Source organism: Schistocerca serialis, chromosome 1 (assembly GCF_023864345.2).
Source record: "Schistocerca serialis cubense isolate TAMUIC-IGC-003099 chromosome 1, iqSchSeri2.2, whole genome shotgun sequence".
Taxonomy (NCBI): Eukaryota; Metazoa; Arthropoda; class Insecta; order Orthoptera; family Acrididae; genus Schistocerca; species Schistocerca serialis.
Window position 1 is genome coordinate 293,095,217 of NC_064638.1, and position 12,422 is coordinate 293,107,638.

Consider the following 12,422-nt stretch of genomic DNA (forward strand, 5'->3'; position numbering starts at 1 on the left):
TGGTATGATGTACTGTATCAGCACATTAAAAGTGTTTCAGTTGAATTGATTCTGCATTACTTCTCTTCGCCATGTCCTTGATGTTAATACTACTAAGTTTGGTACTCGTACGGTAATTAGTTTCCGTGTTATAACATGTTAAGTAGGGAAAGTTTAATTATAATCACCTAGTATTTTTGTACTTGTTTCTTAAGAATCATACTTGGTAGGGAAAAGGGAATTGAAACTGATGCAAAATGGATGAAAATGCATCATAATGGCAATGTAACAATTAAACTATCTAATGGAAACGGTTTTTGAATCCAGTTAGGTTAATAATTCCATATCCTGAAGCACCCAACAAAGATTTGTTAGTGAACCACCAAAATATTACACAGAGAAATCGAGTTTTCTACCCATATGGACATTCAGAAATACATCACTCATCAGTCCCCTACAGGAGCCTCAGAAACCAAATTGCACTTCTTTTGGACCTTGGTGGCTTTTCTTACTTAAAGCTAATATGTATTGTGTGTAATTTAGAAGCAGAAGGATTAATTTATACATAGCTTTTATAGGCACCTTGTCAGAAGTCATTATTGTTAGTAATAATATATGATTTTGCAGGCAGCTGAACTGGACGACACAGATGTGACGTTGTGGTACAGAATTGCATCAATTGCAGTTAAAGAACTTGATTATGAACTAGCTTGTGATGCTTATTTGGAGGTGAGCAGAAATTATTGTGTTCAAAATAATTTGTAGCCTAGCAACAAATTGTTTTTGATTAATGTGAAATACTTCAAAACTCTGTATACTGTGTATAAGTTTCTTAGTGGTTATGAACCAAATAATCAATGTTTCATTACTTAATTACTTTGTTAGAACAAAGTTGACCAACCAGTGGCACAACATGCAGCTGAGCAAAACATGCTCAATTTCAGTAGCTGCTTCACAACCTGGGCCATCTGGACCCTTCCCTCCATCACCAGCTTCTCTGAGCTATGCAGATGGCAGTTGTCCTTAAAACACATCCTCTGCTCCTGTAATTGTCCTGCCTCAATCTCCAGCAACCCACTATCCCCATGCCTTTCATCCAACAATTTCTCCTTCCTCCATCCTGTCACCCTCTCCCAGTTCATGTCGACACATTACCTTTAGTATGCATAGCTTCTCACCAGCAGTGGAGTTTGCAAGTGCGTGGGTGGGTGGCTGGGTGGACATGCATACGTCGTATAGTTCGGATGAAGGCCTCTTTAGCCAGAAGCATACGTGTTTGTTAGTCTTTTTGTTGTGCTTATGTGCAACTCACCATCTCCATTATATGGTGAGTAGCAGTCTATCCTTTTCATAATATTGTCATTATACCATCCTTAATTTTCCAAAAGTTTCACTGAAGTATATGAAAAAGTGGCAGTCAAACAATGGAAAATCCAGGATGGGATGTAACAATATTATGGAAAGGAAAGTTGCCACTCGCCATATTAGCAGTCTCTGGCAGATGAAGCCACATTGTCAACAGCAGCAGCAGCAGCAGCAGCAGTAGTAGTGCATGCTAGGAGTGGCAACTGGGTGGGGGGAAAAGGAGGAGGGGGTGTGGGGAGGGGGAGGGATAGTAAGGTAGGGATTGGGGACACTGAAGTGCTCCTGGTAAGTGCACAGGGATGAGGTGGGTAGGGCATTTAGGTGCAGTCAGGAGGTAAGACGTAGGGCGGGGGAGGGGGGGGGGGGTAGCAGAAAAGGAGAGAAGTAGAAACACTGAGTGCACTGATGGAATGAGGGCTATGTAGTGGTGGAATGTGAACAGGGATGGGAGGAGGAGGAGGAGGAGGAGATTAGTGTGTAACGTCCCATCGACAATGAGGTCATTAGAGACGGAGCACAAGCTCGGATTATGGAAGGATGGGGACGGAAATCGTCCGTGCCCTTTCGAACGAACCATCCCGGCATTTTCCTGAAGTGATCTAGGGAAATCACGGAAAACCTAAATCAGGATGGCCGGACGCGGGATTGAACTGTCGTCCTTCCGAATGCGAGTCCTGTGTGCTAACCACTGCGCCACCTCGCTTGGTGCAACAGGGAAGGGGCTGGATGGGTGAGGACAATGACTAATGAAGGTTGAGGTCAGGGGGGCTCACAAGAATGTAGGATATATTGCAGGGAGAGTTCCGAACTGCGCAATTCAGAAAAACTGGTGTTGGTGGGAAGGACCCATATGGCACAGGCTGTGAAGCAGTCATTGAAGTGAAGAGTGTTGTATTGGGCAGTGTGCTCAGCAACAGGGTGGTCCACTTGTTTCTTGGCCACAGTTTGTTGGTGACCATTCATGTGGACAGACAGCTTGTTGGTTGTCGTACCCACATTGAAGGCAGCACACAGGTTGAGCCTTAGCTTGTAGATCTCATGATTGGTTTCATAGGTAGCCCTGCCTTTGTTGGGAGGGGTGATGTTTGTTACTAGACTGAAGTAGGAGGTCATGGAAGGATGCATGGGATGTGTCTTGCATCTACGTGTATTACAGGAATATGAGCCGTGAGGTAAGCAGTTGAAAGCAGGAGTTATGTAGAGATGAAGCTGCCAGAGACTGCAGTCATGTGCACGTGAGACATATTAGCGCATGCGCTTGTGTGTGTGTGTGTGTGTGTGTGTGTGTGTGTGTGTGTGTGTTATTTGTGACAGTCTTTTTGTTGTGGCTATCTGCAACTCAGCATCTCCGTTATATGGCGAGTGGCAACTTTCCTTTTCATATCATCATCTTTATCTGAGACACTAAATACTTACGTCCATTTAAATTCATATATAGCCAACTCTTTGACTTTAGTGAGCTCAATAATAAAGTTGTGATTTTTTTTTTTTTTTTCTTTAGGGCCTGCGATGCAGTTCTTGTCATTGGCCATGCCTGGAGGGGCTAATAACTATTTTATATGTGCTGAATGACTATATTGGTTGTTTGATGTATATTTCTCGTGCTCTTGAACTAGATCCAGATTTTCTTAAAGGGCTTGTCATTAGAGATCAGATATTGAAAGAGCAGCCTTCGATTGCGGAGCATTTTGAATTATTTTGCAAAGGCTGGTGAGTATGTGTTTCAAACTCTGTTGGCCAAAGTTACTATTTCTTCTTTTTTGTGAATAAATACTAAAAGACTACACCATCTTGAGCTCTCAATATTTTATCAACAGCAATTTAGGATCCCTGAAGGAGGAATATGACAGTGATATAGCTGCAAAAGTTATCATTGAAGTTCAGAAGCTCAGGGAAGCAAGACATCATATTACCCAAGAAGCTTTAAATCCAAAACCAATACCCGCAGAAACAATCATCCTGAGGACTTATTCTTGGCAAGTGTTTGGCGAGGCAGTGTTAAAACACCACAGAAAAGCTAAGGTATGAGAAATTTTTGTGCTGTTTCATGTGCAGTTTCTCATTACATGCATGTTGGAACTAAAATGAGTCGCCATTGCCTATCTGTGTCTCCCAATTAAATTGCGATGGCATATTGTTGGACAAGGTTTGAGCTATTGTTTTCCATCCATGTGTATGTTACTCCCCTTATTTTACAGAACTGTACAAAAAAATCTCAAAAAAGCTTCTGTGTGTGCCATAAATTCTCTGTGAAAATGTTGGAATAAAATCATATTAATTTTTTCGTATTAATATATAATTTCATTATCAGTCACATCACAGTAGCAGCTTCCATCGATTTATGAGCAGTAATGCCCGACATGTCAGAGTTGCTTGACAACACGACAATATTTGATGGTCACAAAACACATTCGTGTGTCACTATCACATCTATGTCTACATTATCACTGTTTTCTGTACTTCATGTCAGCAGTGCCTGCACATGATCTGTAGACATTCAGCCAGATGACCTAGGTACATAATTGCTGTTTTTTTAATTTCGCACTGGAATGTTTAGGCTTTTTTAATTCCTCCTATGTAAGCTTTCCTCTGACTTGAAGTTTCTATAATTTTGAGCCTATTTACAAGTCATATGAGATGACACATTTCATTATTTTGTAAATTTCAGTTTAATATCAATATTCATCTATATTCAACTCAATATCTTTATTGTCTAACTTTTAGTTGTAATAGGGCTCCACAAGCTCTTCACAATTACCACAAATCACTGTCTTAGATAAATGCACTTCCACACTGCACCAACTTATAACTTTGTTATTGTTGTGGTCTTCAGTTTAGAGATTGGTTTGATGCAGCTCTCCATGCTACCCTATCCAGTGCAAACTTCTTCATATCCAAGTACCTACTGCAATCTACATCCTCCTGAATCTGCTTTGTGTATTCATCTCTTGGTCTCCCACTATGATTTTTACCCTACAGTACTAAATAGTTTATCCCTTGATGCTGCAGAACATGCCCTACCAACCAATCCCGTCTTATAGTCAAGTTGTGCCACAAATTTCTCTTCTCCCCAATTCTATTCAATTTCTCTTCTCCCCAATTCTATTCAATACCTCCTCGTTGGTTATGTGATCTACTCATCTAATCTTCAGCATTCTTCTGTCATACCACATTTTGAAAGCCTCTATTCTCCTCTTGTCTAATCTATTTATTGTCCATGTTTCACTTCCATACATGACTACACTCCATACAAATACTTTCAGAAATGATTTCCTGACACTTAAATCTATACTCAATGTTAACAAATTTCTCTTCTTCAGGAACGCTTTCCTTGCCACTGCCAGTTACATTTTATATCCTCCCTACTTTGACCATCATCAGTTATTGTGCTCCCCAAAGAGCAAAACTCATCTACTACTTTAAGTGTCTCATTTCCTAATCTAATTCCCTCAGTATCACCTGATTTAATTAGACTACATTCCAGTAGCCTTGTTTATCTTTTGTTGATGTTCATCTTTATCCTCCTTTCAACACACTGTCCATTCCATTCAACTGCTGTTCCAGGTCCTTATAACTTTACACAAAGCTAATTTGCAACAGTGATGCATATGTGCCAACATTGGTACTTTGCCACCACAGGCAAAACAAATACAGTCATAATCTATACTTTGTGGCCCTAACCATTTTTTACGAAATTACTGTTATTCTCATAATTATTACCAGTTCAAATCGGACTGTATTTTGCCACACTAAAAAAGCAAGGAAATAGACGTTTTCATGTCGAAATATTCTTGTTTCCCAAAGGGGGGGGGGGGGAAGTTAATCATCAAATTTTCGTGGCAGATATGTTCAGTATACAATACAGAGTCTGCTGCCAGATCACATTTTGTAAATCCTGCAATGTTTCCTCAAGACAACTGCTTAAAATTGCCAAGTGGAGGTTGCTGGTTTCTTGTGGCAAGTGCTGGTTGCGGGATTTATATAATGTGATGTGTTAGCAGAAACGAGAGCAGTATTCTCCAGCTTCCACCATTCTTGCAGTTTGTATACATTTCAAATATGTTCATATCTAGTGGCTTCACTTTATGTAGAATAATAAGTTGATATTAATTAATTAATTGATAGTGATGTGGTTATCATACTTAAGGCTGTAGCTTCACTGCATTATGTAATTGTAGCTACAGTTGTAATTGTAATTCTTTGCTGTTTAGAGTAAAAAACTTGTGGCCTCAACAGTAATATAGCATGTGACCTCATGCAAATTTCACGCTATGTACACAAAGCATAATACATCCTTAACTTACTTCAGCAGTGACTGAAAAAAGAATCTGGTTTTATTCTTGGCTGAAACTGCTGACAGATGGGCAAAGATATATGTGTTGTGAGCAATTACTCCAGAATAATGGGAGACTTTTTTTTAAGTAGCTGTGACTGATAAATTTATTTTTCACTGTCTCTGTTTGGAGAGCACTGTATCCATACTTGACTGTGTATGGTATGACTGGTCGGCAGTGGTACCCTGACACTGCTACTTACGTTGTGCTGTGGGATTCATCTAAGCCGTGGGATCTGAAAAACAATATGAGAACTCTGACAGTTCCAATTTTGATTATAATTATGCTTGTTATGGTGCCCTAATAAGCCAAAGAGGAAGATAAAGTAAATTCAACATGTGAAGAATTGACTGGTTGCTATGGTATAAATGACACACAGGCAAGGAAAGAACAAGCTGCTTAATGACATTATGCAGAAATGCATCAATACTGCCATCAAAATCATTGTAGAATGTAATGTATGTACACAGACAACTCAAGGAATATTCATTCTTTCATATTTGCGTCCTTTGTTGTAAACTGACTCCACTACAAAATTTACATATGAGATGTGATCAGAAAGTAACGGGAATTTTTTAATTTTGTCGGCTGTATACATCCGACTTTCAATTATTTTTTTTTCTTGTCGTGTTGCTACACATATTGCTGATGTATGTTTGCATTTTCAGCTGTTTTGAATACAGGGCTATTACAAATGATTGAAGCGATTTCGTAAATTCACTGTAGCTCCATTCATTGACATATGGTCACGACACACTACAGATACGTAGAAAAACTCATAAAGTTTTGTTCGGTTGAAGCCGCACTTCAGGTTTCTGCCACCAGAGCGCTCGAGAGCGCAGTGAGACAAAATGGCGACAGGAGCTGAGAAAGCGTATGTCGTGCTTGAAATGCACTCACTTCAGTCAGTTATAACACTGCAACGACACTTCAGGACGAAGTTCAACAAAGATCCACCAACTGCTAACTCCATTCAGCGATGGTATGTGCAGTTTAAAGCTTCTGGATGCCTCTGTAAGGGGAAATCAACGGGTCAGCCTGCAGTGAGCGAAGAAACGGTTGAACATGTGCGGGCAAATTTCACGCGTAGCCCGCAGAAGTCGATGAATAAAGCAAGCAGGGAGCTAAATGTACCACAGCCGACGATTTGGAAAATCTTACGGAAAAGGCCAAAGCAGAAGCCGTACCGTTTACAACTGCTACAAGCCCTGACACCCGATGACAAAGTCAAACGCTTTGAATTTTCGGTGCGGTTGCAACAGCTCATGGAAGAGGATGCGTTCAGTGCGAAACTTGTTTTCAGTGATGAAGCAACATTTTTTCTTAATGGTGAAGTGAATAGACACAATGTGCGAGTCTGGGCAGTAGAGAATCCTCACGCATTCGTGCAGCAAATTCGCAATTCACCAAAAGTTAACGTGTTTTGTGCAATCTCACAGTTTAAAGTTTACGGCCCCTTTTTCTTCTGCGAAAAAAAACGTTACAGGACACGTGTATCTGGACATGCTGGAAAATTGGCTCATGCCACAACTGGAGACCGACAGCGCCGACTTCATCTTTCAACAGGATGGTGCTCCACCGCACTTCCATCATGATGTTCGGCATTTCTTAAACAGGAGATTGGAAAACCAATGGATCGGTCATGGTGGAGATCATGATCAGCAATTCATGTCATGGCCTCCACGCTCTCCCGACTTAACCCCATGCGATTTCTTTCTATGGGGTTATGTGAAAGATTCAGTGTTTAAACCTCCTCTACCAAGAAACGTGCCAGAACTGCGAGCTCGCATCAACGATGCTTTCGAACTCATTGATGGGGACATGCTGCGCCGAGTGTGGGAGGAACTTGATTATCGGCTTGATGTCTGCCGAATCACTAAAGGGGCACATATCGAACATTTGTGAATGCCTAAAAAAACTTTTTGAGTTTTTGTATGTGTGTGCAAAGCATTGTGAAAATATCTCAAATAATAAAGTTATTGTAGAGCTGTGAAATCGCTTCAATCATTTGTAATAACCCTGTATGTAGTTTATCAGTGACAGTCAAAAAGGTTACACACGTTTTTGAGTGCTCAGCGAAATTTAACTTTTGAAAATTATGGCTGAAAGAATCTGCATTAAATTTTGCTTGAAAAATGGAATAAAGTGCAGCACCACATCCAAAATGTTGACTGTGGCATTTGTTGAATCTACTATGAGTAAAACTAGAGTTTGAGTGGTATAAACTTTTCAAAGAGGGTTGAGAAGATACTGAAGATGACAATTACTGATGACAATGTAGAATAAGTAAAGAAAATGATTCTGGAAAATCAGCAAATCGCCATCAGAGAGGTTTGTGATGATGTCAGCATATCCTTTGGCTCATACCAAGAAATTTTTTCAGACACTTTGTGCATGAAACGTGTAGCAGCAAAGTTTGTAGCAAAATTATTGAATTTTAACCAAAAACAATGTTGCTGTATTGTACATATCCGCGTGTGCGCGAGCACACGGAGGGGGGAGGGGGAAGGATAGCAGATTAGGGAAGATCATGTGCTGCTGTGGGAGTGAGCAGGGATGCGGTGGGGACAGCGTAGTGCTGCTAGGTGCAGAGTCAGTCAGAGGCTGTGCTCTAGGATGGGGAAGGGGTAGGGGAAAGGGGAAAGGAGACATGTAGAGAAGGGGTAAAGACAAGTAGGTGCATTGGTGGAATAGAAGGTGTGTGTATTGCTGGAGTGGGAGCAGTGAAAGGGGTAGAGGGCAGTGACTACGGGAGGTTGAGGCCACGGGGGTTACATGGACAAAGGATATGCTGTAGGGAGAGATCCCACGTGTGCAGTTCAGAAAAGCTTGTGTTGGTAGTGGTGGCGCAGGCAGTGAAACTGTCAGTGAAGTGAAGCACGTCATGTTGGGCAGCGTGTTCTGCAACAGAGTGGCCCAGCTGTCTCTTGGCCATGGTTTGGCAGGGGCAATTCATGCAGACAGACAACTTGTTAGTTGTCATGCTCACGTAGGAAGCAGCATGGTGGTGTAGCTTAGTCTGTACATTACATGGTTGCTCTTGAAGGTAAGTCACATGTTTAATGGGACATGAGATGCCTGTTTCAGGACTGTAGTAGGTGGTAGTTGGTGAATGTCTGGGACAAGTCTTGCATGCAGAGGTATGAGTCATTAGGCAAGAGACTGGGAGAAGGAATGTAGTAGGGATGGACAAGGGTATTGTGTAGGTTCGGTGGGCGGATGAATGCTACTGTTGGAAAGGGGGGATATTCCTCATTTCAGGCATGATGAGAGGTGGTCAAGACCCTGGCAGAAGATTTGATTCAGTTGCTCTAATCCTGGGTTGTACTGTCACCAGAGGAGATTTTCCTTTGTGGTCAACGTGTGGGCACATGGGAGGTGGTAAATAGCTGGAGAGACAAGGCACAGGAGATCTGTTTTTGGACAAGGTTGGGAGGATAATTTGGGTCTGTTGAAGCCTGAGTGAGACCTTTGTCATTCATTGAGGGGGGACTATTTATCACTGCAGATGCAGTAACCAGAGGTGGTCTGGACCGGCAGTGACGACACACTATCGTATTCTTGAGGAAAAAGAACCTTCTTTCACAAAGCGCCTAGCATCTAATGCGCATTGGTCATTCAAATGATTTTGAAGCTCGTCCCTGTTGCTTTTTGAGAATTTTTGATCACATTCTAAGTTGACTTCTCAATGAATCATAAGTTGATTTTTGAATGTGTGCATAGTGTATGTGATGTCCCTGCCAGGGGAATCCTTGTCGCATCTAGAAATAAACTTTCCTGCAGACAGAAGGGGACGGGGCTACACAAGCTGAGCAGAATAAAGCCGAACGGGTGAATGCTGTTTGTGTATGTGACTGACTGGGTATGCAGATGATTAGTGTTGTTATAATTACTAGCTATGTCCATAGATTCAAACTACCAGAGTGGAAATGAATGACTAACAGGAATAACAGGTAAGAAAGATTACGTAATATCTTCTCGGTGTATCCGAGAAAATGAAATTTTGACAGAAAATTTTCGGCTAGGTCGCTACACTAGAAAGGGCAAGTTGTACATTTCCCGGCAAGCAGCCGCTTAAATTCTATTCTGGGAGTAGCACGGAAAATGCGTTGTATGAACATGTAGTAATGCCTAAGTGGAGAATAATTGCTGGATAATTACTAAACCGGTGATTCTGACAGAGTTAGTAGAGTTAACTGGAGAATGAGCTTTGACAATGATAGGAATAGTTACAGAATTAGTGATGAGAAGATTGTTTGTTAGAACGAGGAAGAAGAAGAAGAAGAAGAAGAAACGGGGACATCACACAAATTATGGAATAATATGATGATTCCAAATTTATACAAAAATTTTGTACTACTACTTTTCGATCTCATGCTTGAGAAACTAAAGCGTGTGAATGCAAAGTTAAACTATTTCCTAATATAAAGCTTTTTGCTTGTAGTAGGCCAAATAGGCATTTCATATTGGTTCTTGGCGAATTATATTCTGTCATATTATAAAAATGACCATTATTACCAAAACAGTTTCGCTTATTTGGTGTGTCTTACAATTGCTGCAATATTAAAAGGCCTATTTTCTTTCGTCTAGCAGACAGTGACAATAGACGTAATCAGATCTAGAAACCACACCAGTCTTTGGTACTATTTGTATGAACAGCTTTTTCTGTATTAGACAACGACATTTCAATTTTTCATGTAGCAAAATGTTTGACGAACTTTGATGAGGTAACAGATTCTTTCGCAGAAAGGAAAGCACGCCATGTAAAGCTGTAGCAAGATTAGAGAGAAAAAAATGCTAGGACTTAAGGATTGAAGAAACGTGTACTGTCTTGCTTGTCTCTGGTCTTACCTGGTTTTATGTATCCTGTGGACATTTTAATTTCTGCTGTCCTGAATATAGTTTGACGGCATCCATTACAAAATACACATCTGAGTTCTACAGTGCAAAGTACAGTGACATGTAGTAGAAGAATGCTGTGTGAAGAGGCGTGGCACTGCACATTGGCACACTTAAGACCAAATAACGCGCCTTAAATTTCTTTGAAGTTATGTTTTATGCATCGGACTCTTCATAAAGATGTACACTGCAAAATGAACATATTTTTGAAAAGTCATTTCTTTTTAATTTTGACGTCCTGTCTCAAACACTCCAGGGAAGGGGAGGGGGGGGGGGGGGGGGTGCCGCCGCCGCCACCATCTAACCATCTAGTATTGCCCCGGTACGAAATATCATAGATCCAGGGCTGATGCGTAGAGCAGGTTGACTTATAGTGGTCTGTGTTTATATTCAGTGATTTTGCTGTTTCCTCTTCATTTACTGCTCTCACATCAAATGGAAAAAAAGTGATTTCTGTAGCTGCGAGCTGTCAAGTGAATTTAAATACATTCACATAATTACAGAAGGCTAAAATATGTTATTGGTTACAGATTGTAATATAATTTCCACCTTTCTGACAGTCAAGCATTAATCGCCTTGCAGAACAATGACGTTATTTTTGTCGCTTTGCTAAAGAAATTTGGCTTTTATTTATCTTTTCTGCTGAGGCAGCTAGTTTGTTTGAAATGAAGTGTTTAATTCCACACTATTGGCTAGTTTCAACTGTTCACTGAATTTAAAGTGCACGTTTTCATCTTTTAGCACGTATGGCATTATGCCGCACTAAAGAACCAAACATGGGACAATAAAGTGCTGGTACTCCAAGAAAATTTACATCCCGATAACTACACTGAAAAGCTTAATATCAGATCGAGGCCTACTTCGTTGGCAATCTGGACATATGCATGTGCACTTTAATGCGAATTATTCATTTCAGTATGGTTTGAGAAATTCCAACTCTCTTGGAGTTTCCTCTGATCCCTTGTTTCTTTTATGACATAATGTAAAATCTTTTAATGTTTTACACATAAGAACGGGTTTCCTACGTCGTCATAGCTGTGCAAGCACAGGGACACTTTTTACCTGGTGCTCTCTTCTGCTGCTGGAACAAATCTATTTCTAACAGATTGAGGGAAAATATTACAAATTGTGGTTTGAAAAGCGTTTTTTTCAAAGTAAATTTCGTTTTATGCAAGTTGAACTATGTGCAACAATTTACAATGAATTTCTTAAATCCCAGAGCGTTTGAATCTTATTTAAAAATCAACTCTTTTATGACAAGCCATTTAGAAAAATTTCGAGCCCAGGAGATCAGAGATTTATGCTAGTGTTAAACATTTTACTGGCACATTTGTGTGATGTGTTTTAAAGTGCAAATGCGCAAGAAAGATCAACATTATATGTGAAAGTTTAGCTTCTCTTGTAGCTTATTAATCTTCGCGACAAATATTGTATATGAAAGCTTTGCTTTTCCTGTAGCAACACTATGCATATTAATCTAAACCATTAACTTTTCTTGTTTGTGTTTTTTGCCCTAATTAACAGTGATGTTGTTATTGGCTGGCTACATCACGTGTCCTATGTTCTGAATATCCGCTGTCATCGGCTTGCGAGATCATGTGACCTGAGCTATGACTGCTTACAAAAGCGCATCACAATGTCCATTTCAATGCTTTGGAAAGTAACATGTTGTGTTTGGTGAAATTCGAATTTGTACTTTCGTAATACGAAAATGTGCAGCTTATATGTTGCTGCACATCAAAGAACTTTCCAAAACGTGTGGGTTGTCCCCCCCCCCCCCCCCCCCCTCCCCCTGGGAATTTTTTTCCTTGTCCATGTATACACTCTGTATTAACTGTACCATGA

The 12,422-nt window shown here is 40.5% G+C and overlaps 1 protein-coding gene across 1 annotated transcript in view; it reads left to right on the forward strand.

Annotated features, from left to right (window-relative positions):
• Positions 1-12,422, forward strand: part of LOC126468927 (calcineurin-binding protein cabin-1-like) — a 260,620-nt gene that overhangs the window by 61,552 nt on the left and 186,646 nt on the right. The window contains exons 4-6 of the mRNA XM_050096590.1: positions 607-708; positions 2,846-3,054; positions 3,162-3,366. Coding sequence (XP_049952547.1) covers positions 607-708; positions 2,846-3,054; positions 3,162-3,366 — 516 coding nt within the window. The remainder of the gene's footprint in view (positions 1-606; positions 709-2,845; positions 3,055-3,161; positions 3,367-12,422) is intronic.